Consider the following 25871-nt stretch of genomic DNA (forward strand, 5'->3'; position numbering starts at 1 on the left):
GTCAGAAGCCCTTACTATGGGTACATACCTGGTCAATAACACTTCGTTACAATCGCTAGGCCCTTTAGTCACGGTGTCCTAACGCTGATTGGCTGACAGACGTGGTATATCAGACCGTATACCACGGGTATGACAAAACATTGGTAACCAGTTTTTAATAGCAATAAGTCACCTTGGGGGTTTGCGATATATGGCCAATATACCAGGCACTCGGCGATATGACGTGCATAAAAACAGCCCTTAGCCGTGGTATATTGGCCATCTACCACACCTCCTCGTGCCTTATTGCTTAAATAAAATACACAGTGAACGCACTGTGGTGACACCGAAGCTTACCTTGATAGGAGAGATGTGGAAGTACTCATAGAGACTGATAGGGGATGTGTCAGTGGCCGAGACGTCGTTGAGCTCCGTCTTCAGATACTCTATGTCCTTCTCAAACAACTCCACCTGAACACCACACACAGAGACAGAGGAGAGAGAGAGAGATACAATGGAGTCTTAACCCTGCTAGGCTCTTTGCACATGCTAGTTCAATTTAGCTTTCTGGTTCGTTACGAACTGCTGCCTTATTTATAGACTTTTCCAAGGCCTTAGACACTTCTGACCATCAACGGTTGACCATCACATTCTCATTCAAAAGGTGACCTGAATTGGGCCTGGATCAGGCTTCTTATAAGTGGTTTGAGACAGTACACAACGTTTGATTTCTGATTGTGTTCAGTCTAGTTTCCTGGGTACTGTAAAAGGTGTACGGCAGGGGTCAGTATTGGGACCTGTTCTCTTTACAATTTCAGTCTGTAATATCAGTCTGTAAATATTAAGCTGTATGCAGACAATACTGATATGTATGACATCGCCCCAACTGTAGAACAGGTGTTGTTCGAGCTGCAATCTGACTTTGTTGCCTTACAAAAAGTCCTGGTTGGTTTAAAACATGTACTTAATGTGGGTAAGACTAAATATATATATTCTTCTCTAATTCTCACAAAAATGTTTCAGATGGACTACATATTTATTCATTGAACGGTTCTCCCATCGATCGGGTTCCCGCCAATAATTATCTGGGCATTTGGATTGACAAGGATTTAACAAAGACATATGATGAAAAAAATGCTAAGATTTAATGTGGGCTTCTTTTTTAGAAATATATCTAGATAATCCCTAAAGAGCAAAAAGCAGATTGTACAGTCGACTTTCCTGACAGTTGTTGACTACGGTGACACCATATACCAGAATGCATCAGCCACCCTTAAACCTTCATATAGCATCTACCATAGTGCCATTACTTTCATCACAGGTAGGGCTGACCCCAAATTAGTCGACTGATCGATTGTTTGGTTGTTAGGCTGGCTGTTGGTCAACCGAGATTGTTTTAGTCGAGCAGTAACAAATATATTTGCGCCCATCTCAGTGAACTAATCCATTGCGGAGGCCGAGACTAAAATCCAATTATTGCTTCATTCAAAATGTGGTCAGAAGCTCCATATGAAGGGTTTGACGCAACTGCAGAGCCTCCAGAGGCTAAATTGAGCTCCGTACCACATCACCATGCACCTCCCAAATTCTGTAACAATGCGGAGGGCTCTGTGTAGCTCCGCATTGACAGGATTGGTTGACGGTAGGTGGGGGCGGTAATGTCCAGTGTCAACACAAACTCACTTGACAACAGTTCTGCACCGCACTTTACATTTTTACACTCATCAATCTACAAATAAGACCTCATAATGTCAAAGCAAAATCAGGTTTAGAAAATGATGCAAATGTATATATATTTTTTACTGAAATATCACATTTTACATAAGTACTCAGACCCTTTACTCAGTACTTTGTTGAAGCACATTTGGCAGCGATTACAGCCTCGAGTCTTCTTGGGTAGGATGCTACATGCTTGGCACACCTGTATTTCTCAAATTCTTCTCTGTGGATCTCAAGTGCTGTCAGGTTGGATGGGGAGTGTCGCTGCACAGCTATTTTCAGTTCTCTTCAGAGATGTTTGATCGGGTTCAAGTCTGGGCTCTGGCTGGGCCACTCAAGGACATTCAGAGACTTGTCCCGAAGCCACTCCTGCGTTGTCTTGGCTGCGTGCTTAGGGTCGTTGTCCGGTTGGAAGCTGAACCTTCGTCCCAGTCTGCGGTCCGGAGCAGGTTTTCATCAAGGATCTCTCTGTGCTTTACTCCATCAATCCTGACTAGTCTTCCAGTCCCAGCCTTTGAAAAACACCCCCACAGCATGATGCAGCCACCAGAGTGATTCACAGTAGGGATGGTGCAAGGTTTCCCCCAGACATGACGCTTGGCATTCAGCCTAAATAGTTCAATCTTGGTTTCATCAGACCAGAGAAGCTTTTGTCTCAACTGACTGGCTTTCTTGATGTCTATTCTCTTGGGTATGCATTCTGGTTTCTGCTCAAGTTATGGATGTGTCACTACAACCTTAAAAGGTCCTCACGGATGTCACCATTGCCCTTGATTCTAAGCAATATCGTGCTGCTATTTTTATTGACTTGGACAAAGATTTTGATACAGCAGACCATTCCATTCCTATGGGCCGGCTATTGGTGTCTCTGAGGTGTCTTTGGCATGGTTTGCTAACTACCTCAAAAAGTGCAGTGTATAAAGTCAGAAAATATGCTGTCTCAGCCACTGCCTGTCACCAAGGGAGTAACCCAAGGCTCAATCCTAGGCCCCATGCTCTTCTCAATTTACATCAACAATAGCTCAGGCAGTAGGAAGCTCTCTCATCCATTTATATGCAGTTAGTCTTATACTCCGCTGGCCCCTCCCCGGATTTTGTGTTAAATGCTCTACAACAAAGCTTTCTTAGTGTTCAACAAGCTTTCTTTACCCTTAAAAACACCTCCAAAACAAAGATCATGTGGTTTGGTAAGAAGAATGCCTCTCCCCCCACAGGTGTGATTACTTCCTCTGAGGGTTAAGAGCTTGAGGTAGTCACCTCATACAAGTACTTGGGAGTATGGCTAGATGGTACACTGTTCTTCTCTCATCACATATCAAATATGTAGGCTTAGGTTAAATCTAAACTTGGTTTCCTCTATCGTAATCGCTCATCTTTCACCCCAGCTGCCAAAATAACCCTGATTCAGATGACCATCCTACCCATGCTAGATCACGGAGACATAATTTATAGATCAGCAGGTAAGGGTGCTCTCGAGCGGCTAGATGTTCTTTACCATTTAGCCATCAGATTTGCCACCAACGCTCCTTATAGGACACATCACTGCATTCTTTACTCCTCTGTAAACTGGTCGTCTCTGTATATCTGTCACAAGACCCACTGGTTGATAGGTATTTATAAAACGCTCTTAGGCCTCACTCCCCCCTATCTGAGATATCTACTGCAGCCCTCATCCTCCACATACAACACCCATTCTGCCAGTCACATTCTGTTCAAGGTCCCCAAAGCACACACATCCCTGGGTCGCTCTTCTTTTCAGTTTGCTGCAGCTAGTGACTGGAACGAGCTGCAACAAACACTCAAACTGGACAGTTTTATCTCAATCTCTTCATTCAAAGACTCAATCATGGACACTTACTGACAGTTGTGGCTGCTTTCTGTGATGTATTGTTGTCTCTACCTTCTTGACCTTTGTGCTGTTGAGTGTGCCCAATAATGTTTGTACCATGTTTTGTGTTGCTACCATGTTGTGTTGCTACCATGTCACTACCATGCCGTGTTGTCGCTACCATGCTATGCGGTCTTAGGGCTCTCTTTATGTAGTGTTATGTTCTCTCTTGTTGTGATGCGTGTTTTGTCCTATATTTATATATTTTAATCCCAGCCCCGTCCCCACGGGGGATCTTTTGCCTTCTGGTAGGCCGTCATTGTAAATAAGAATTTGTTCTTAACTGAATTGCCTAGTTAAATAAAGGTTAAATAAATAAAACATCTATTTAAAAAAATGGTCAGAGTCGTTTAGGTGCTTTTTTGGCAAACTTCAAGCGGCTGTCGTGCCTTTTACTGAGGAGTGGCTTCTGTCTGGCCATTCTACCATAAAGGCCTGATTGATGGAGTACTGCAGAGATGGTTGACCTTCTGGAAGGTTCTCCCATCTTCTCAGAGGAACTCTGGAGCTCTATCAAAGTGACCATCTGGTACTTGGTCACTTCCCTGACCAAGGCCCTTCTCCCCTGATTGCTCAATTTGGCCAGGTGGTCAGCTCAAGGAAGAGTCTTGGTGGTTCCAATCTTCTTCCATTTAAGAATGATGGAGGACACTGTTTTTGGGGACCTTCAATGCTGCAGAAATGTTTTGGTACTCTTCCCCAGATCTGTGCCTATACACAAACTCCTGTCTCGTAGCTCTACGGACAATTCCTTTGACCTCGTGGCTTGTTCTTTGCTCTGACATGCACGGTCAACGGTGGGACCTTTTATAGACAGGTGTGTGCCTTTCCAAATAATGTCAAAATCAATAGAATTTACAAAAGGTGGCCTCAAAGTTATGGAAACATCTAAAGGATGATCAATGTAAACAGGGATATACCTGAGCTCAATTGTGAGTCTCATTGCAAAAAGGGTCTGAATTACTTATGAAAATGAATTTTTATTTTTTATAAATTAGCAAACATTTCTAAAAAAATAAATAAACAGTTTTTGCTTTGTCATCATGGGGTCTTGTGAGTAGATTGATGATGTTTAAAAAAAATCTATTTTAGAATAAGGCAATAACATAAAATGTGTAAAAAGTCAAGGGGTCTGAATAGTTTCCGAATGTACTGCATCACCAGCAGTACATTTCACCATTTATTCATATAATTTCTAATCTATAATATTATAATACTTTCTTTTAATGCATTCAATACTATTATTCCAGTCTTCCAGTTTTCATTGTCAGAGTGGACACATTGTTTGCAGAGTGCACAATCTCTGCTACACTTGTTAGAAACAAGTTTAGGATGATTTAATTCCATTTATGAGTTCCGTCAATATAGTCATTGTCTTTTGTTTGGAGCTCTCCTGACAATGTTGAGTAAGGATGAGCACACACAGAAGTGGGCCTATAGGCTACCTGGCCTGCTCGCAAGTATAATCATTTAAAATGTGCCCATTTGGGGATCTGATAGTATTTCTGATTGGCTTAACGCACCACCACTAATGACCTGTGGAGCTTCTCAAAGTAATGTTTTCACCTCAAACAGCAGAAAAACGAAGCCTCTTTTTACATGCATTGAGAATTACAATAGTTCCTCAATGCATTTGAAAAATATTTCCAGTGCTCTCCCTTTCGATAACCACTCAGCGTGAAAGGGAACAATGTCATGCTCTGACCCCGCATTAACGTCATAAAATAGGCTTCATAACCGTGTTTGACTTGGACTGAAATAGGTCCGGTACTCATTTTGGGTGTGGTACTGTTGATATTTAGGTGCAGGAGCTCAACAATACCTTTGAGCTAATATTCTATAAGAGGAACAGGAGCTCAAGCAGTAGAACATTTGAGGTGCAGGTACTCAGCTCAGGTGAGCTCCTGCCCAAGTCAAGCACTGCTTCTTAACCCTTGCACAAATAGCCTACAGCTGTGTCTGTCCCGAGCTCATAGGCACAGGAAACTCTGAGGGCCCAAAATATTTGATACACTGTTCTAAGTTCCCTAGCATAAGCTTCAGGCTAGACCCAAGTTAATACAATGTTTCAAGTTTGTTGCAGACAGGCCATGTGTAGCCAATGTGATTTATTGGATATTTATTTTTAAAACAAGGATATTTTCTACCTGCAGGCTGCAATGTTTTTATTGGTTGGCTTTATGTAGGCTATTTTTACATAGTTGGCAATAGAAGTTACTTTTTAGGTTCATATGATTTTCATTTAGACTTGGATAGAATTTGATTAACCACATGACAATGAGATATGAAGATCGGTAGAAGTGGTCAGATAAATTGGTACGCCAGATGAGAAAAGGTTGCCGATGACTCATGTGGCCTATTATCGGAAACTTCAGGGGAGTAATGGCAGAATCTACGAAAGCCAGGTGGAACGGGAGGAGAATATCTAGTTGCGTCAGGTTAAGGTTATCTAGATCTGCACCCTCTTCCAGCAAAAAAAAGTAAGCTTAAAGCATCAGACAAGCTCAATGCATATAGTTGATTTGATTCAAACACATTGAGTGTCTTTAAATGGAAAAGTTTAAACATTTTACAAGTTTAAACATTTTGAGCAACCGATTGGTAGAAAGAACAGACGACTTTTGATCGACCAAGATTTTTTGGGGTCGGGGACAACCCTAATCACAGATTAGTTTTTTTACAAAGCTCTACTAAACAAGCTTCCGACTTCCCTAACTTTGCTGTTGAAGTATAAAAACACGAGTTACCAAACCCGTTCACAGGGTTGGTTAACTCTTAAAGGTTCCTCGGGTCTCCACCAAATTGGGTAATTCCACTTTTAGTTTTAATGCACCTCACTACTAGAACAATTTACAAAACTGCTCGAGCAATATAAATAATATAAAAAATGTTAATTGAGGACTTAGTAGCTGAGAAATGTAACCATTTTTCTTCAATTGTGTTGTGCTGTTTTATTGACATTGTATTGGATTGTTGCATTACTGTGATCAGGGCACCCTTGAGAATGAGACCTTTCTCTCAATGGGTTTTCCCTGCATAAATAAAGAATATTACAAATAAAAACCTGCTGCTCTGACGTCATCACGCTGGCGTTCTCCGGAGTGAACAGATCCAAGATGGCATAAAGGAAGCCCAGGTCCAACTTCAGATCCATCTCCTGGATTAGCACCTTGAAATACCTAGTCAACATGCCAAGAAAGGGATGTTGGTATGTGTGGTTGAGAGAGAGAGAGATATGGAAAGAACATGAACTATAGCGATGGACTCACTTGATGCGTGAGATATCAGAGTGCCCTGCTGCCCTGGTAACAATGCTGATGTCGGTCAAAGGTTTGGGCTCTGCAGGAGAGAGGAGCAGAAAAAAGCCATCAAGATGTGTTTATCCAGAGTACTCCAGTCTAACAATGCCTATGGAGGCGTCCCCAATCGCTCCTTTTGCCTATTTAGCTAGTTACAGTGGGGTCCAAAATTAGACACCCTTAATACAGATGAGCAAAAATGACTAAAATAACTGAAATAATGAGCATGTATTGTATGCTTCAACATTTTTTGAAAAATTATATTATCTTATACTAATACAATTGTTCAGAGAAAGAGGTTTTGTTTAACAAATAATACAAAACAAGAAAAACAAAAAAGACGGGACAAAATGATTGACAGCCTGTTTTCAAAACCTCACCGAACTCGAGCCTTTTTCTAAAATGTTTTATGAGATTGGAGAACACATTGGGAGGGATCTTATCTTTATCAAGGGCGTCAATTTTAAAGTGTAAATCCACAACACAGAGAGACTTGGACAGAGCTTGGGACTGACCTGAGTCCATGGTGACAGACTTAGGTAGTTTTATAGGGTAGAAGACATATGGGAAAATTGCTCCAGGTAGCTGATTCTGGATCTGTGGAAAAACAAAAGCACAAAAAAAAAAATTCCCTCCAACCATGTCTCCAATGGGTCAGCATGAAATCATTTTCATTGATTGGTTGGTATAAGATGAACAAACAGTCAATGTAAAAACTCTATCGTATGGTTGGTGGTCGGGTGGGGACACACTGTAGAGTTGGATAGAACGCACACTCTCCAACTCTCTGGGGACTCACCTGTATGCGGTTGATCTGGACACGGTAGGCACTCTGGCGGGCCGATACGCTGTACTCCACCTTCACCCCTGGCAGGAAGCTCCTCCTGATTGGAGCGTCATATGGCTGCATCATCCTCATGTCTTGCCCATTATGGGTCAAAGACACCTGATAACAAACACAGTTAGACTTAGGACACACACACACACAACAGTTCTACTGGAGCTGTGCATAACTAGGAACAACGTCTACCTCTAGAATTTCTAAAGCTTTCAAGGGGTTGGTTATCAAGGGGGTGGTATGGTATACATGGTACCAGACAGAGGCATAGCCAGTTGCTGCCTGACCTGGAAGTTGTTCTCCAGGTCTAAGATGGCGTTGTCCACTGGTCCACTCTCTGTGTACTCTTTGAAGTGGGTCTCCAGCAGCTCGGCATCTTTTCCACTCAGGGGTTTCCAGCGAGACTTCTTCTTTGGCTTGGACTCCCACACCACGTCTGAACTACACACACACACACACACACACACACACACACACACACACACACACACACACACACACACACACACACACACACACACACACACACACACACACAGGAGGAAAGCACACTGAACATGCTGCACTGAATTTGAAAAAGCATGTTCCCACTCAAAGTAGTCAACTGTAGCACAACCATACCATTGAGTGTATATACAGTGTTTGTATGTATGTGTGTGTGTGTGGTTACACATGTTTTGTGTGTGTGCACACACACACACACCTGGTAATACCGATGAAGGACACCTCCTGGCGGCTGCTGTTGTTGACCAGGGAGACGCCCACGTCTTGCAGGGAGAGGATTATCTCCTGTTCGGCCAGCTCGGCCTTCTCACTCTCACACAGCAGCTTGTATATGCGTCGGTCCTCGGTGAACAGCGCCACCCGCTGGAGGCCCTCGTAGAACGAGATGAGGTACAGCTTACCCTCCTCGTTCACGTCCAACCGCAGGTCCTACACACGGATCAAGTGCCCATCAGATGGGAAGTAATGCGCGTTTCACTTTTAAGTTGCTCTTTTGCTTTGTAGCCACAGCCATAACTCACAACACCAAAATGATATACCATATCAGCTTTTAATTGAGATTTCAGGAAACGAATGAGTCCAGGCAACAACAGTTGCTATCATTTGACAGTTGATTTGATTTCAACAATATATACACATCTCTGGTTATACTACGGTTTGCATTTTGTCTCACCACTGTGGCCGACATGCCTAAGCACCCAATCTTCTAATATTTTAACTGGGTATCACCATATGTTGCTTCCCATGTAAAACTGCTCAGGTCATCAAGCCAGTATAAAAAGGGGGAAGAAAATTCAGTAACACTTAACTTTCTGTCAGACTTCGCTAATCCCTACACTAATCCTATTGAGGATTGGAGCCTTAATAAAAAAAGTCTGATAAAAGCTTTGCGCGTGTATAATGATGGGCTCAGCCATATTAAGCAGCTGTTAAAAAAACACTAAGCAGAAGATCCTAATCTGTGGTTAAGTCTGACACCTGTGTGTCATATTGGTCTAAAGTACTTGATACAAGTGTGTGTCAAACTAATAAGAAACACTGGTATAAAAATCAGACTTAAACGTAGTATCAATCTAAATGTTGGAGAATGTAACATTCCACCACCGTTAAGAGCAAAAGGGGAATAAATAGAACGCCGTGGTACGGTACCTCTTCGCTCCTCAGCTCGCCGCTGTAGCTGCCACACTGCCAGGCCAGAGAGCGCGATCCAGTGGGTTCAGCCCAGGTGTAGTACATTACCTTCCCGGGGCTTAGCTTGTCCTTCTCCTTCTGACTACTACTCACACACACACACACACACACACACACACACACACACACACACACACACACACACACACACACACACACACACACACACACACACACACACACACACACACACACACACACACACACACAGAGAGAGAGTTAGAAAGCACACACACAAAACCACGAGAACCCCACCAAGAGGAAGATAGATGGTCAGAACAAAAAGCTGCGGTCATGAGAACGTAGCCACACTACACAGCCCAGGCACCATGGAAAGAAACCCAAGAGCCTATTTGCAAATCAACACAATGGAGAGAAGAAATCCCATTAGTGGAGATGTCGAGGCTACTATCCAATTTGATCATGTTGTCGTTCTTCCTCCAACAAACGGAAACAACACCCCCCTTCCGATCAAAGAGAAAGAATGATTGAAATCATCATTATTGCAGAAGACACAGGGAAAGAGGAGGATGAAGAATGATTGGCATGAGGGGAAATGGAAGGCATATGGAAGCAGAGGTCAGATCCCATGGGCAGAGACCCATCCAAACAGCAGCAGCCAAAACTAAGTCCCACTATAAAAGCAAAGACCTGGAATTAAGGGGGAGGTCAAAGAGCAAACGGTCATGACACTGAAGCCGGAGCTCCTCCTTGATCACTCCACTTCCTGTACTTTGGTCACTATCAAATCAGATGACTTGGTCTGTTGAACCATACAGTGATATTATTAATGCAATATTTTTCAGCTTTTATAAAATGCACATTATCCATTTCCTTGTGGAGTGGCATGTAAAGGAGTAGATCCGGCTCAAACACCAAAATGGAGAAAAAAAAGCTCTTCCCCTACACCTTCGGTTACCTGGGGGTCCAGCTCTGTCCACACCCTGACCACAGCTCAACTATGAAACGGGAACACAGAGACCACATTCCCCACTGAATGTGTGCATGTTCAAATAGAGATCTACGGACCATGCCTTTTGCATTAGTCATTGTACGTTAGGGAAGGCATTTGAAGTTCCCCAATATGTCCACCCTTTCTGTGTCAGGGTCAGAGTGGGTGAGAGCAAGAACCCTCGTGGGGCTGGGTCCTGCTACCTGGGCTGGGTCTCCTCTACTGAGAAGGAGAGGCCGAGCAGCTCGTCTGCCACCCATTCTGATGAATCTCTCCGAAATCTGCCCGGCCAAGAGGTGTGGGGAGGGAAAAAATCAGACTTAAACAAAAACAAAACAAATCCATCATCACAAAGTCAGACAAAGAAAGTCAGTAACAAAAAAACATGGATTGAAAAACAAATGGAACAAAATCAGTGTCCGTCACAACAAGTCACAAACCAAAGGAAATGGATCCATGCAAACAGACAAACCTACATCAACACAAAAGCCAAGAACACAAATACCTTGTATCAAAACAAATACATGCAGCACATCCTGGGAAGTTTGCTAAATATATATAACATGCAGGTCTCATTCAGAAAACATTTGGAATAGTACAGTGAGTAACACTAATTTTGTATTGTTTACTTCTATCCCCATAAATAATTGTAACCATCTCATGGACATTTCTAAAAGGAAAGATTTAAGACATCCCACATTTAAGATGCGACAAATACAGGTTTTATTTTAGGGCATTGCGCCTGTTTTGAGAACAGTAAAACCTATATAATGAAACACATTTCTGCTTACTGCCCCATTACCGTTCTCCCTCCCCATCCTTCCCCTCCTTTACCTCTGGTAGAACTCCACCGTCTGCTCCTGGGTGTGGTTGATGATGAGGAAGGGGGCGGCCCCGTCGTGGTAGTCAGAGAAACGGATGATAATCGAGTGGTCCGATAGGTTCACATCCATAATGACCCCGCCCAGCTGGAATAGTAAAGCCAAATTAAAAACAGAAGTATTAGTACTTTATTGAACCCAACGTGGGAAGTGGATTTAAATCTTATACAGTAGTTACAAACACGCCAGTGTGTGTGTGTGTGTGTGTGTAAACTACTCACAGTGTTGTCCAGATGCAGCAGCAGGCAGTTTTCCGGTTTGGTGAAGTCCATGGTTTGAGGAGTTGACAGACTGCCTTCTACTTTGACTTTGAGCTTCTTGGAGTCCCTCTCAGGCCAAAACGGGATGGCTGCCTGAGAAGCACAGATAAAAAGTGAGAGAAAAGCGAGAGAGAGGAGAGGGAGAGACGGACATTTCACTACATGGATGTGCTACTGTATGTAGGTTAGGGGTCCATTATTCCCATTTCAAAATTCAGGAAATTAACCGATACTGGCATTTGTAAGTAGCTCTAGTTGTGGTACCTGTTGTGGTCTGGCCTCGGTCCAGTCGTCCTGGCCCTCCTCTCCCACCCAGATCACATGTTTGGTCCTGTTCACTAACAGGTAGTATGGCACAAAGCTTACGATACGGGTCAGGCTGAAACTGCTGGCGTCGATCTTCACTCCGATCTTCAATCAAACCATAGAAAGCCACAATCAACATGAATCAATCCACCCATCTATCAACGGTTCAGCAAATTACACTCAATGACCAATCTGAAAGGTGAAGCATCAACTGACACGGTTCTTCTGCTGGAGTGTCGTTTCAAATCAAATCTTAGTATGCTTGATCCACCACTCACTCACCACGTAATCTTTAAGCCTCCCTTTACACTTCACTTCACCATAACTACCCACGGTATCCAGGGAGAAATCATCTGACAGGTCGCTGTCCGAGATCATCAGCCGCACCTGACCCGGAGAGAGAATAGGGTCAGATGTCAGGGAGACAAACAGCAGGGGTTAGGAGTTTTCACTTAAAAGCCCACTCCTTGTTTAAACCCCCCCCTCCTCCCCCCAAAACAAAACAAAATAGCAGCCCAGCTACTTGGCTTGAGCTTGGACCAAAGCTGATCCCCACCCCACTACCTTGTTGTTCTGCAGAAAGTTGTGTGGCTTGAAGGAGAAGAGCAGAGGCATATCGTAGTCCATGGCGTGTTTGCGGTGGATGTCGTCTGCCTTGTATTGCAGCAGGCGGCCCGTCTTGTTCACCATCCAGTAGGGAGAATGGATAGCCACCTCAGTCTGGCCCGCGTCGTACTTCACATGCACTGCAATATCGAGCTCCGCGCTCTTCCCTTCTCCCCCCCTCTCCTAACCTGACCACCTCCTCTTCATCGCGCAGAGAGCTGAACACAATGAAGGTGATCTCATCCAGGTCGCCACAGAGACCGTAGTGGGCCTGCCAATCCTGACCCAGGTAGTCGAGGAGGCGGAGTTCCAGGCTGGACTGGTCCATGATGGCGGTGTGCAGCTGGGCCGAGTGGCCGTCCATCAGGGTGATGGGGGTGGGCTCTTCACTGTCCTGTCAGCCACAATCAACACACAATACCAATCAATAATAGGCATTTCATGTGAAGGGGAAGCTCTGAGGAAATATGATAGATGAGCTGTAGGTCAATTTCTCTGCTGGTGCGTAGGGATGGGGTAATGTGTGTGTACCTGTAGGCGATAGGTGATGGGGTAAGGCAGAAGGTTCCGGAGCAGGACGGAGGGCCACAGGTGCAGGATGTAGGGCTCGTCAAAGTGCTCCCCGGCCATTCCTGTGTGTTGTGATGTCACCGTGTCTTTCAGAGGGACAATGTTGACCATGAGGACGCCAGCACCGTCACCATGGCGATGACAGGTCTGCTGCACACGTGCACCGGGCTGCTGGCTCACCAACTCGTAGCTGAAACCCTCGGAGCAGTCGTACTGATTGTCTCCCTCGGTTACCGGCTGCAGTCTTAGCTCTGACCTACGGGGGAGGGGGGTTCAGCACAGTCAGTATGTGCGTGTGCGTGTGTGTGCGTGCGTGTGCGTGTGTGTGTGTGTGTATGTATGTATGTATGTATGTATGTATGTATGTATGTATGTATGTATGTATGTATGCATGCATGTCACCTGTAGGAGTCCAGAGGCACACAGAACTCCTCTGTAGGCAGTGATATCCCCAGACTGGTAGAGCCCTCCATCACTCTGAATGGGATGGAGAAGTGGTTTATGATCTGTAGGGGAGACATGAGAAAGAGACATTCTTCAGGCAGAAAATACATTCTCTGGTCAGATAGTTGAACACATTCTGGGCTCAAGTTTAGTACAGACTAGAGAAAGTAAAGGGAGAGAGAGAGAACGGAGAGGGCTAGGGAAGCAAGCAGGGTGGATTGAGATGAATGGTGGGAGAAAATGAGCATTTGGGTGAAATCTGCATTAGTCAGTCTGAGAACAGTGAGCATTCATTGGTGTGAGTTGGAGGTGGGGCTAACTTGCCTGGAAGGGAGAGCGGATCTTGATGTACTTGCTTCCCTCCACAGAGTAGATCTGACAGACCAGGAAACGCGTGACCCCAGAGTCTTTGTGCATGACACTGTACATGCCACGCCCCACTTTGATCAACGGGATCATGCCTGTTGAAGTGTGGCCCACCGGAGCTGAGGACATAAAAAAACAGCGTGATCAATGACTAGTGACCCGAGCCACGAGTACTGACTTTTGTTAACCAGTGATACAAACTGGTAAGTAGCCCAAACAGGTGCCACTTTTTTTCCTGCACTGAAACATGGCAAAAAAAATCCCTGCTAAGTGGAAATGCAGGTTTTAACTAATTAAACAACAAAGAATATGATCTACATGATCCGTCTCTGTGTGTAAAATAAAAAGTGGTTCAAAATGTCAGTTGTCAAACAATGCATTCAACTGAAATGTGTCTTCCACATTTGACCCAACCCATCTGAATCAGAGAGGTGCGGGGGGCTGCCTTAAATCGACATCCACGTCTTCGGCGCCCGGGGAAAAGTGGGTTAACTGCCTTGCTCAGGGGCAGAACGACAGATTGTTACCTTGTCAGCTTGGGGATTTGATCCAGCAACATTTTGGTTACTGGCCCAACGCTCTAACCACGAGGCTCCCTACCACCCCTAAAGAAAGCAATCCGATGTTATTTGTTGCCTAGACTTTACTGCAAATGACACTCGAGCCTTGAGAAAAAAACTAATATTGCAGTTAGCCATGACAGCCTTTACAATGGAACGCTTGTGACCACACACATCTAAATACTGCACTTAAGAGGGAAAAAAAACATCTTAAAGTAGAAATAGAATTAAACAAACAGGCACAAGCAAGTGCACAAGCCTACATGCGTGTAAAAATAACATTCACTGAGTAAAAATTCCCCCCCCCCACTCACAAAGTGGTACTGTCCAGTTCAACACAGCAAAAGCATTATCTTTGGGCTACACTGCACATTATACACTTCCTGCATGATACCGTTTGTTGGCATAATTGATCTCTTTCAGCAGAGTACACCTGGCATACCCCTTTATATCCACTGTATTGAAAAGGTGAGAAAATGGTTAAGTGTGTTGTGTTCCTTTCACTATACTGTCGTCCAGCATAAGCCAGGCCCAGCTCCAGCTACACTTGATCCCTGAATCCACTTGTTTAACAAGCAATGCCTCATTTCTCACCTAATTCTCTCATTCTGAAAATGAACCACATACTGTACAGGGAAAACATTACTGTTCAGTTTGTTAGCTAGTTAACGTTTCACACAGATTGCCAGGGTCCAGTAAGCAACGAACGCATTATAACTTGAGGCACGGCAAGGAGTCGTATAACGTTAACAGTTAATACAATAGTGAATTGGTTAGGTTACTAACGTTGGCTCATCTGATGTTGTGTGGTCTGACTTTATTAGCCAGCTAATTTTCACACCATGAACTCAATTATCTGATCAGTTAAGTTGGCTAATGTTGCTCAACATTTCTCTGGCTAGCTATCTTTCCAGAGTGCGTGTTGATGCGGTAACTTCTCTCTTCAGTCGCGTGCTGCATTCTGTTGTTATGTGAATGATTGGCTGAGCCTTGGATAGAGCCAGTATTGCTCCAAACGCGCATCCCTCGTTCGCTTACAGCCAGTAGTCATCCAAATCCCCCCCATCGGATCTACACGAATCACGAAGGTCACCTATTTTGGATTCAAAACGGCGAATTTCGCCGAAAAAGGTGACTAGTTTGCATCCCAAGGTTACTAATACCTGGGCATTAGCCATGGGTCAGAACCCTAATAGGGTTTTGGACCTAGGGTTTGATATCTGACGTATGTGTGAAGCGTCCCCGAGCAGGAGTGCTGATTGAGGATCAAGTTCCTCCTGTCCATTAGGATATTAAAAGCTAAAACTAGACCGGCAGTACAATGAATACAGACGCTGGTCTGCACTTCTGTAGTGGTTGTAACTGTGTTGCTTACTGGGCTGTATGTAGTAGTCCTTGGCCACCAACGAAGTCATGGCAGAGAACTGGTCTGAGTGGGTGGTGGTGCGACGGTAGTCCATGTTGAGGCTCTCTCCGTCCTGCAGCTCTACCCGGCGCGCCGTGGCCTCGCGACCCAGTGGGCTGAACAGCTCACTGTGCACCACCGACACAGTCAGACCTAGACGGTTCTTCACGACGAACGGAGCCTCGTCCTTCTGGAAACTATCCGATGCCTGCTTGGCCGCCTCCGCAAAGGCCTGCCACACACACAAACACACCCAGGCATGCACATGCAAACACGTCCCGCCCACCCCCCAAAAAAAGGCATTTTAATAGAGCGCAATTCAACACAAGGCAAGATATTCCATCACGACTCAAAAACAACCCACTTATATAAAAAGTAGCCACCTTTTCAGCTAGACAATAGACAAACATATTCAGTGGATTCGGAAAGTATTCAGACCCCTTCTTTTTCTCCACATTTTGTTAGGTTATAGCTTCATTCAAAAATGTATTAAATACATTTATTTCCTCATCAATCTACGCACAATACCCCAAAATGGCAAAGCGAACAGGTTTTTAGAAATGTTTGCAAATGTAAAAAACTGAAATAGCTATTTACATACAGTACCAGTCAAAAGTTTGGACATACTACTATTCTTTCCTACTCATTCAAGGGTTTTTCTTTATTTTCACTATTTTCTACATTCTAGAATAGTGAAGACATCAAAACTATGAAATAATGTAGTAACCAAAAAAAAAGTGTTAAACAAATGAATATATATTTTATATTTGAGATTATTCAAAGTTGCCACCCTTTGCCTTGACAGCTCTGCACACATGGCATTCTCTCAACCAGCTTCATGAGGTAGTCACCTGGAAGGCATTTCAAATAACAGGTGTGCCTTGTTAAAAAGTTAATTTGTGGAATTTCTTAATGCATTTGAACAAATCACTTGTGACAAGGTAGGGGTGGTATACAGAAGATATCCCTATTTGGTAAAAGACCAAGTCCATATAATGGCAAGAACTGCTCAAATAAGCAAAGAGAAATGACAGTCCATCATTACTTTAAGACATGTTTCACAGAGTTCAAGTAACAGACATCAACTGTTCAGAGAATACTATGTGAATCAGGCCTTCATGGTCAAATTGCTGAAAAGAACCTACTTCTAAAGGACACCAATAAGAAGAGACTTGCTTGACCAAGGAAACACGAGCAATGGAAATCAGACTGGTGGAGATATGTCCTATGGTCTGATGAGTCCAAATTTGCGATTTTTGGTTCCAACCGCCGTGTCTTTATGAGACGCAGAGTTGGTGAACGGATGATCTCTGCATGTGTAATTTCCACCGTGAAGCATGGAGGTGGTGGTGTGATGGTGCTTTGCTGGTTACACTGTTAGTGATTTATTTAGAATTCAAGGCACGCTTGAACCAGCATGGCTACCACAGCATTCTTCAGCGATACGCCATCCCATCTGATAAGCACACAGCTAAGACAACGTAGTAGTTTCTTCAGGACAAGTCTCCGAATGTCCTTGAGTGGCCCAGCCAGAGCCTGGACTTGAACCTAATCAAACATCTCTGGAGACCTGAAAATTGCTGTGCAGCGACACACCCCATCCAACCTGACAGAGCTTGAGATGATCTGCAGAGAAGAATGGGAGAAACTCCCCAAATACAGGCACGCCAAGCTTTTGCATCATACCCAAGACTCGAGGCTGTAATCGCTGCAAAAGGTGCTTCAACAAAGTACTGAGTAAAGGGTCTGAAAGATTTCCGTTTTTTTTCAATAAATTAGCAAAAATGTAGAAAAACCTGTTTCTGCTTTGTTATTATGGGGCATTGTGTGTAGATTTAGAATAAGGCTGTAACGTAACAAACTGTGGAAAAAGTCAAAGGATCTGAATACTTTCCGAATGCACTGTACAAGAGTGCTGGTGTGTGACGTCATTGACTTACCGTGCCCAGGTTACTGAGCATGCCCAGTCCACACTTGGAGAGGGTGATGTTAAGTTGGTCCTTGCTGCTGATGCTGATGACGGTCTTGTAGTCAGGGATGCTGTAGTCCACTTCTTCTGATATACCTGTGTACTTCACTGGCTTCTTCTTCATCTACAGTTCAGGGGGATGCATAGCCGTTATATGTGTGTGGTGGATAGTGCATTTCCACTATCCGTATGAAGGATGTGTGTGGAACATGGGACAGTGTGAGTGAGTGAGTGAGTGAGTGAGTGAGTGAGTGAGTGAGTGAGTGAGTGAGTATGTATGTATGCATGTATGTATGCATGTATGCAAGGGTCACCTTTAATCCCAGGGTCCAGGGTCTGAATCCATCTCGGGTCTCGTCTTCTAGGGGCTCTAGCAGTGGCTCCCACACCCCCATCACCTCGTTGAAGTAGTGAACCTAAACACACCACACTATGTTACTGTACACTAAATGCAGTCTGACTAAACCCATGTTTTAGTTGAACGGAGGTTGTGTAAAGGTCATGTAGATGTCTAAAGGGTTGTGTAGTGGTTGTGTGAAGGTCGTGTAGAGGTGTGTGTAAAGGGATGTGTAAAGGTCATGTAGATGTTGTGTAGAGCTGTGCAGTGTCTGACCTCCAGGTTGAGCTGGCTATGCAGGTTGATGAGGGTGCTCCAGTTCTTGACGTCACCGTGGAAGGAGGACTTGGCCAGGAGCATGGGGACGGTGCGGTGGCCCACCCCTGCCTCCAGTGTAAGGCAGATGGAGTTGATGGCCAACTGCAGGGACTCGCCCTGGGGAATCAGCGGGACCAGGGACTGGGCATCCTCGTCTTTACCCTCCTCCTCCAGGAACCACAGCTTGAGGTCCCTCCAGGACCGGCGCTCCCACAGGTCTGGGGGCACGGGGCTCTCCAGCTCAGACTGGGGTGTCTCGGCACCGGCCGGGCTCAGCACCGACTGAATGGTAATCACGGTGTTGATAATGATGGGCGACACCTGGGTGGGGCACAGAGGAGAATGGAACGTGAGGCACATCACTCTGGTTTGGCTAGCTGGGCCAGAAATAAAAACACAGGAAAAAGGTGACAATAAGGTCTAATGACCAAAATGATATGCTCCTAACAGGTACTAAGACGCTGGTTCCTGTCTTCAAAGGATGGTTTTGTTTTTGGCCGTGGCCTACCTTAAATGTGAGTGCGTTGATGCAGACCTCCATGGCCTGCGGGGATGTGGAGGACTGTGTGCTCTTGAAGAACACTTGGCAGGGCTGCAGCACAGTGGTCTCCTTGTTCCTCTTCTCCTTCAGGAAGGGGCAGGCCACCACCTTCAGGTCCTTGACCACCGCAGTCATCAGCTGACCGTCCAGGTCACTCTTCATCACCAGCTCGCACTCAGTGGTCATGACCAGGGCCGGGGCGTCGGCACGTGTCAGGTCGGCCACAAACACAATCTCGGGGTTCTTCACCAGAACATTAATCTCTGACTTTGCCACCACCCCCACTGGAGCTGTGTTACGGAACCAGAGAGGGAAGCAGGGGTGTGTACATTGGGCATCCAATCCAAAACTTCACATTGTGCAAACATGACATTTGTGGTGAATAATGTGAAGTGTGAAATTTGAATGTGTCATACCAGATTCCTTGGAGGCTGCGGCTGCAGTGGGTTTAGTGCTACTGCTGTTCTTGGGGGTGGCGGAGGAGAAGCCCTGCTGGCTGGCTTTGAGGAAGATGTCGGCCACAGTGAGCAGGAACTCCATGCTGGCACAGAGGTACACGTCCTGCACCACCGTGTCCAAAGAGGTGCCGTCGCGGCCCTGCTTGTAGTTCACCTCCACCATCACATTCCTCTCAGCGCCCGGACGCATCGCCATCATCCTGACAGACAGAGGCCAGAGGGACATGATGAACCCTACAGCAAGGGAACTATCAACGAACCCTACAGCAAGGGAACTATCAACAAACCCTACAGCAAGGGAACTATCAACAAACCCTACAGCAAGGGAACTATCAACAAACCCTACAGCAAGGGAACTATCAACAAACCCTATAGCAGGGGCACTAACAACAAACCCTATAGCAGGGGCATTCCTGGTCAGGGATCCAAGGCACAAGAAAGGAGAGCGGGGGCTGTGCTGTTTTTAAATAACACTTCACGCCAATTGTAAATATTATGAAGCAGAGAACGCTTTCCTGCTCTTCAGTACCAACCCAAAGGAATGCCTTTGACCTCCAGGAAAATGTTGCCACCAAAGCTAGAAATGACCAAAAAAGTAAATACCGGAACAATATTTCTAAGGTAGGAATATTAAGAATAGTCAGTGGGGATATAAATAATAATCATGTCATATCGCTTTTCATTTTGTGATGTTATTAAAAACTGTATGAACCAAATACTGTAACTTAGGAAGGAAACCCCCTTCGGCTGTTAAGTTTCCATACCATATGAAGAATGCTGAAACTCTTTTTGTTAAGATATGAATGTGATTTTAGTTTTCATGTCCCTTGCACATTAACTAAACCACGCCCCGAATGAGGTCAGAATAGCTTGTCAGTGTGATGGAACTGCCCTTTTCAACCAGAGTGCTTAAAAGGACTCCCTAAGAATTAAAATGCAGACCAAAAGATCTGAGACAGTGGTCCACACATTGAAATGGTTGCAAAATCAACAAAGTGAATAAAAACCCACTAGACCAAAACATTGACATTCTGCAGCTGTGTATGTAAAAGGGATCTAGAACTTTGACTAAAGAAAATCCCATCTCAGACAAGAGTCTTATGTTTCACTATATTGGATCACTCCAAAATAACGGTATCACTCCGCGACAGAGGGATACATCAAATGTGTGGATTTACAGATTCACTCCCGTGTACACCTGTGTCACGGCTGGGGTCCGCCTCTATATATAGACCCCATGGCTGAGGCACACGTTCTCTTTCATTTTCTCAGCGGACATCCGTATGGTTCGAGTTACAAACGTTCTGAAGTTCACTTGGTAAGTCACTGGTAAGTGTAATATCTTGCGTGGAAGTATACTCACTGGCTGTTTGCAGCTGGCCACATGGTCAGCCCCTCTTGAGTGCTCCACTGCCTGTTTTTCTCCCACAGGGGTCTTCCCCTGTGTTTGCAGAGGTACTGGGTAATTTATCCCTCACCGGGTTCCTATACCTCCAAGCGGGTCACGACATAGCTCTCTCAGGGCGTTGGACCCCTTCACCGTAGCCTTGTTGGCTTGGCTGAGCTTGTGGCTTTCCCTTTGTGACAGGTGTGATGGTGGCATCCCCCTGGGGATCTGCATACCTCGTGTATGCACTACCTGGGTTTTAACCACGCGGAGAGGGCGGTGGAGCACCCTACTGGATGCCTGTTTTGTGTAGTGTTCTCAGAAAGCCTGCGCCTGACGTGATTGGCAGGCATGCGCGAGTGGGTCGGTCAGGCCCGGGCTCAGGCTGGGGACGAGCTCCGTCCCTCAGGAGTGGTGCAGCAGCGAGCTGTTAGTCCCTCTATTGGGCCCAGTACCCCTCCCTGGAAACGTGGCCGGAGCCACCGCAGGCAGAACCCATCTGCTGCCAGTCCTGGACTGGGGCATGAGTAAGACTGCTGGGACCACCTTGAACAGAGGGCGCATGCCCTGCGTCAGGAGGTTGATAGTTTTGATGGTGGTGACAGCTGTTACCTGTTGGATAGTGATAAGCTGTTTCTGGGGGACAATGCCGGCACTGTTCACCACCGTGAACAGGACTACCAGGTCATCAGAAGCCGCCAGTGGCTCGAAAGGCTATGAGGAGCCTACTCACTTGGATAGCCACTGCACTGGAACAGACAACACCACAGTGGTGGCTTACATCAACCATCAGGGTGGACCGAGGTCCCACTGCCTCAATCGTATAGCACGGGAGCTCCTTCTCTAGGCTGAGGGACATCTGGTGTCTATCTGCAACGCACGTACCTTGACATCCTGAACGTGGCAGCGGATATGCTCTCGAAAGAGGGCCGGACACCTTGGGACTGGCTCCCAAGTGGTGCAGCACCTGTGGGACAAGTTCAGGAGGGCACAGATGGACCTGTTTGCCTCCCTGAGCAATGCACACTACCCCATGTCAGAGCCACCAGGGCATCTGAGCTTGGATACTCTGGCTCACGATTGTCCAGGGCTGGAGCTTTACGCATTTCCGCCCTTTTCCCCTGATCCAGGCTGTGCTGGCCAGGACCAGGATGGAGGAGCATTGTCTGCTGCTGGTGGCCTCATTCTGGCCAAGACGACCCTGGTTCAGCCTTCTCCTGTCCCTGTTGTCTGGGACACCTTTGCAACTTCCCCTGAGACCCGACCTACTGTTTCAGGCTGGGGGAAACACTGTGGCATTCAAGACCGCACCGCCTTAGACTGTGGGCTTGGCCGCTGAACGGCACCAATGGTCCATGTTAGGACTACAGGAAGGAGTAAGGAACACCATGCAGAGAGCAAGATGACCGGCTACAACCGCAGCATATCAGTTGCGCTGGTGGTTGTTCTGCTCTTGGTGCACTAGTATTGAGGTTGTGCCCGAGTCATGCATGGTGCAGTATGTCCTCCAATACCTGCAGTCTTGCATGGATGAGGGCTTGGCAGCCTCTACACTGAGGGTATTTTGCTGCTATATCTGCCTGCCATGTGGGGTGGATGGACAGGCCAGTGGGGCGTCTCCAAGTTTATGAAGGGGGTTTGTCGCCTGCGTCCAGCTAGGAACCGCTCAATGGCGAGCTGGGATCTGGATGTGGTATTGGCAGCTTTGCCAAAGCCACCTTTCAAACCGCTGGAGTCTGCCTCCCTGAAACACCTCTCTATGAAGGTGCTTTTCTTGGTAACGATTACTTCCATGTAGAGGGTGGGTGGGCTCCATGCTTTTTCAGTAAGTTCTGAGTGCTACCGGATGGACCCCAGTGGGAGGAGTACATCTCTCCACCACAACCCTTCATTCCTCCCGAAGGTTCTGTCAGACAGGCATGTGAACATCCCTTTTATCCTGTCTGCTTTCGACCACGCGGCAGTGGCGGGGGAGTCTGGGCCTCCCTCCGGGCACTGGCTGCCTATGTGGAGCGGACACGAGTGAGAACAACAGACCAGCTTTTTGTCTGCTATGGTGAAAGAGTCCTGGTTGCTGGGCTATCAAGCAGAGGCTCTCTCACTGGATCGTGGACACAACTATGACAGCATACTGCCTGGCTGGCAGGCCAGTGCTGCGATCTGTGGTGGCACATTTAACACAAGGTGTGGCTGTGTCCTGGGCTCTACTGAGAGGAGTCCACTTTGCTGATATCTGTGCTACGGCCAGCTGGGCTCCCTCTTGTACCTTTTGCTAGGTACCATCGGGTAACTTGGCACCTCCCTCTACGGTTGGTTCAGCAGTCCTGGGCATCACCTCCCCTTCCGGGGACTGTGCCAGTACCCCCCCCCCCCCCCCTTCTACATTGGCGGCCCCTGCATCTCGATCCCGCGCTGGGACTACGCCACTGGCTGGACAGGTCCCTCTAGCACCGGCTAAATCAAATCAAATTTATTTATATAGCCCTTCGTACATCAGCTGATATCTCAAAGTGCTGTACAGAAACCCAGCCTAAAACCCCAAACAGCAAGCAATGCAGGTGTAGAAGCACGTACATCTGGTACGGGTACACCAATATATTGGAGCGATCCAATATAGTGAAACATAATGAAGGTTACGTATGTAACCACGGTTATGTGAGCTATATGGATCACTCCCAATCCTCTACGGTGCTAGAAGCGCCTCAGAAATTATGTAGAGAACGTGTCGCGGCCATGGGGTATATATATAGGGGCGGACCCCAGCTGTGACACAGGTATACACGTGAGTAAATCTGTAAATCCACACATTTTATGTATCCCTCTGTCGCAGAGTGATACCAATATATTGGAGTGATCCATGTAGCTCACATAACTGTGTTTATACACATAACCTTCGTTCTATTTGAACACTCCACTACGAGACCAAAACAGGACAGTGTGACCTCTGGTGGACAGCCAGAACCTTACACCCATCGAGCTATTCCCCTGACAGATAGACATCTACACGTAAATACATTGCATTTCTTACCAAAACGGGCGGCCGGCTCGTGTGCAAGGTATATGGTTACTGTGAGAAAAGTTGCCAAATATACGATAATTGTCCCTGCCCCCTATCGCTCTATTTTCCACACCCCCTTTTCCATCTTTGTGTAATAAGCCATCTTATCTGGTCAGTCCACTAGGGACTTTTGTCTCATGTAAGTATGTATGTGTATTCTGTGTTATTATTTAGGTCGACTAATAATACATCAAATTTGTATAGAACTGAATAATCAGAAAAGGCTGGTGTTCTTGTGGATTCAAGAAGTCTGCGACACTCAGAATGAGACTGATACGAGGTAATGATTATTAAGTGACTTATCGCTTTATAATATACATTTCGGGAGATGGTAACTATAAACAAATTCTCCCTTGGTGCCCCAAATTCCTAATGAATTAATTGTTTCAAGATTAATTTAATAGAGTAACAATTAAACATAGTTGATAAGATAAATAACAGTCATCACATTAAATCAAAGTCACGACAGCACTAATAACAAACCCTACCATAAGTGCACTAAATACCTTGTAATCCGTTAGTCAAATGATGTTACATTGAGGAGTGAGACTAACTTTCTGTTCGACAGATACAAAGATTCCATTCTCTCAACACAATTGACAGACTTTATCCTTACTCGTGGGTTTTGATGGACTGGGAGTGAGAGATTACCTTAGTTGCTTTGACTATAATGGGGCTGCTAACCAAAGCCATTCATCTTAGCTGTGTGACAGTCCTATGTGAGTAGACAGATGGTGAAGCTGTGATGAACATGGTGGCACGCTGAAGAACACACACTGAGCCTCGTACATCAACGCCAGCACCGAGTCACACAATCATATGTTCACACTACACACACATCACTCTGTGGCATCTCTCCCAGGTTTTATGAATGTATAAGTAGGCTCAGTACCAGATCAAATGTATTGGTCACATACACGTGTTAAGCAGATGTTATTGCGGGTGTAGCGAAACCAAGGTAACCGTGGGTGTGTCCTCTACCTGGCAGTGATCTTCTTGACCCTGCATCTTTTGTCGTCGAGCAGGCAGTCTGTGAGTTTGAAGGAGGCCTTCATAGATCCGTCTGAGAACATGTGGACAGATGTAGAGATAGTTCCCAGGGTGAACTCAGCCAGCTTCAGCTGCTCATCCCTCGAGTCCAACACCTGCACCTTGGAGACACACACCAAAAAGTCTCTGTCTGTGGGCGTAAGAATATCCAAGTGGATGGAGTTTTACATGGTCAATGCCAGTGTTTGTGAAGGCGTGTCGTGGTGCAGTAGTCACCTCAGTCCCATTGGGGCTGTACAGGACCAGGGTCATGGAGTCAAACTTGAAGTCCAGTTTGAGTGTGCTCTTCAGCTTGGTGCTCTTCTGGGTCTCCACCACTGCAGCAGTTACCACCGTGTTGCCTACAGACAGGGTTCAACACAATTATAATAACAGCACAATCCCAGCAACACACATCCAAATTCAACCCAGACTGACACTGCTGTCCTCACCGCTGGTGGGGTTACTACCAGTACCTCCTGACGCCTGTGAGCCTTTGGTAGAGACCGTGTCGGAGCGGTCCACTGTACGCGGAGGAGGAGGGGGGGAAGCAGAGTCTGACGTCTCTGACAGGTTCCCACTCAGAGTCCTCAACACCACCGTCAAATCATCCTGACCCAGGATCAGCTAGTACGACACACACACACACACACGTAACACTGATGCATCAACATTTCATACTCACATTTCATTTCACACACTAACATTTGTTCAGTGAGAGTTGGCTTTAACGAACACACACACATACACTCCTGCACACACACACACTCACATTCATTGGTTTGAGGTGAGCAGTGATCTCTATGTCGGGGATGCTGTGGTACCAGGAGGCTGACAGGTTCCTCTGGATGGACAGGTCCAGGTTGACCGGCTTCAGAAGCTGGATTTCCCCCTGAAACCTCCCCTCCTCAAAGGTGGTTCTGGACAATCAAACAAACACACACAGCTTTACAGGTTCTGATTTGCTGCACATCCGGGGACGGGCCAAATATTCAAAAGTACGTGA

The 25871-nt window shown here is 45.9% G+C and overlaps 1 protein-coding gene across 1 annotated transcript in view; it reads right to left on the bottom strand.

The window, feature by feature from the left end:
• Positions 1-25871, bottom strand: part of LOC124036065 (vacuolar protein sorting-associated protein 13A-like) — a 54601-nt gene that overhangs the window by 12124 nt on the left and 16606 nt on the right. Inside the window, exons 34-60 of the mRNA XM_046350187.1 lie at positions 25638-25785; positions 25342-25492; positions 25103-25227; positions 24818-24987; positions 19350-19591; positions 18901-19223; positions 18351-18713; positions 18052-18153; positions 17709-17861; positions 15739-16000; positions 13762-13922; positions 13396-13499; positions 12955-13249; positions 12617-12817; positions 12382-12585; positions 12100-12204; positions 11776-11922; positions 11473-11604; positions 11205-11338; positions 9377-9503; positions 8427-8656; positions 8011-8164; positions 7685-7831; positions 7401-7482; positions 6856-6925; positions 6651-6765; positions 337-450 (exon numbers count right to left, since the gene is read on the bottom strand). Coding sequence (XP_046206143.1) covers positions 337-450; positions 6651-6765; positions 6856-6925; positions 7401-7482; positions 7685-7831; positions 8011-8164; positions 8427-8656; positions 9377-9503; positions 11205-11338; positions 11473-11604; positions 11776-11922; positions 12100-12204; positions 12382-12585; positions 12617-12817; positions 12955-13249; positions 13396-13499; positions 13762-13922; positions 15739-16000; positions 17709-17861; positions 18052-18153; positions 18351-18713; positions 18901-19223; positions 19350-19591; positions 24818-24987; positions 25103-25227; positions 25342-25492; positions 25638-25785 — 4561 coding nt within the window. The remainder of the gene's footprint in view (positions 1-336; positions 451-6650; positions 6766-6855; positions 6926-7400; positions 7483-7684; positions 7832-8010; positions 8165-8426; positions 8657-9376; positions 9504-11204; positions 11339-11472; positions 11605-11775; positions 11923-12099; positions 12205-12381; positions 12586-12616; positions 12818-12954; positions 13250-13395; positions 13500-13761; positions 13923-15738; positions 16001-17708; positions 17862-18051; positions 18154-18350; positions 18714-18900; positions 19224-19349; positions 19592-24817; positions 24988-25102; positions 25228-25341; positions 25493-25637; positions 25786-25871) is intronic.

This window comes from Oncorhynchus gorbuscha, linkage group LG05, assembly GCF_021184085.1.
Source record: "Oncorhynchus gorbuscha isolate QuinsamMale2020 ecotype Even-year linkage group LG05, OgorEven_v1.0, whole genome shotgun sequence".
Taxonomy (NCBI): Eukaryota; Metazoa; Chordata; class Actinopteri; order Salmoniformes; family Salmonidae; genus Oncorhynchus; species Oncorhynchus gorbuscha.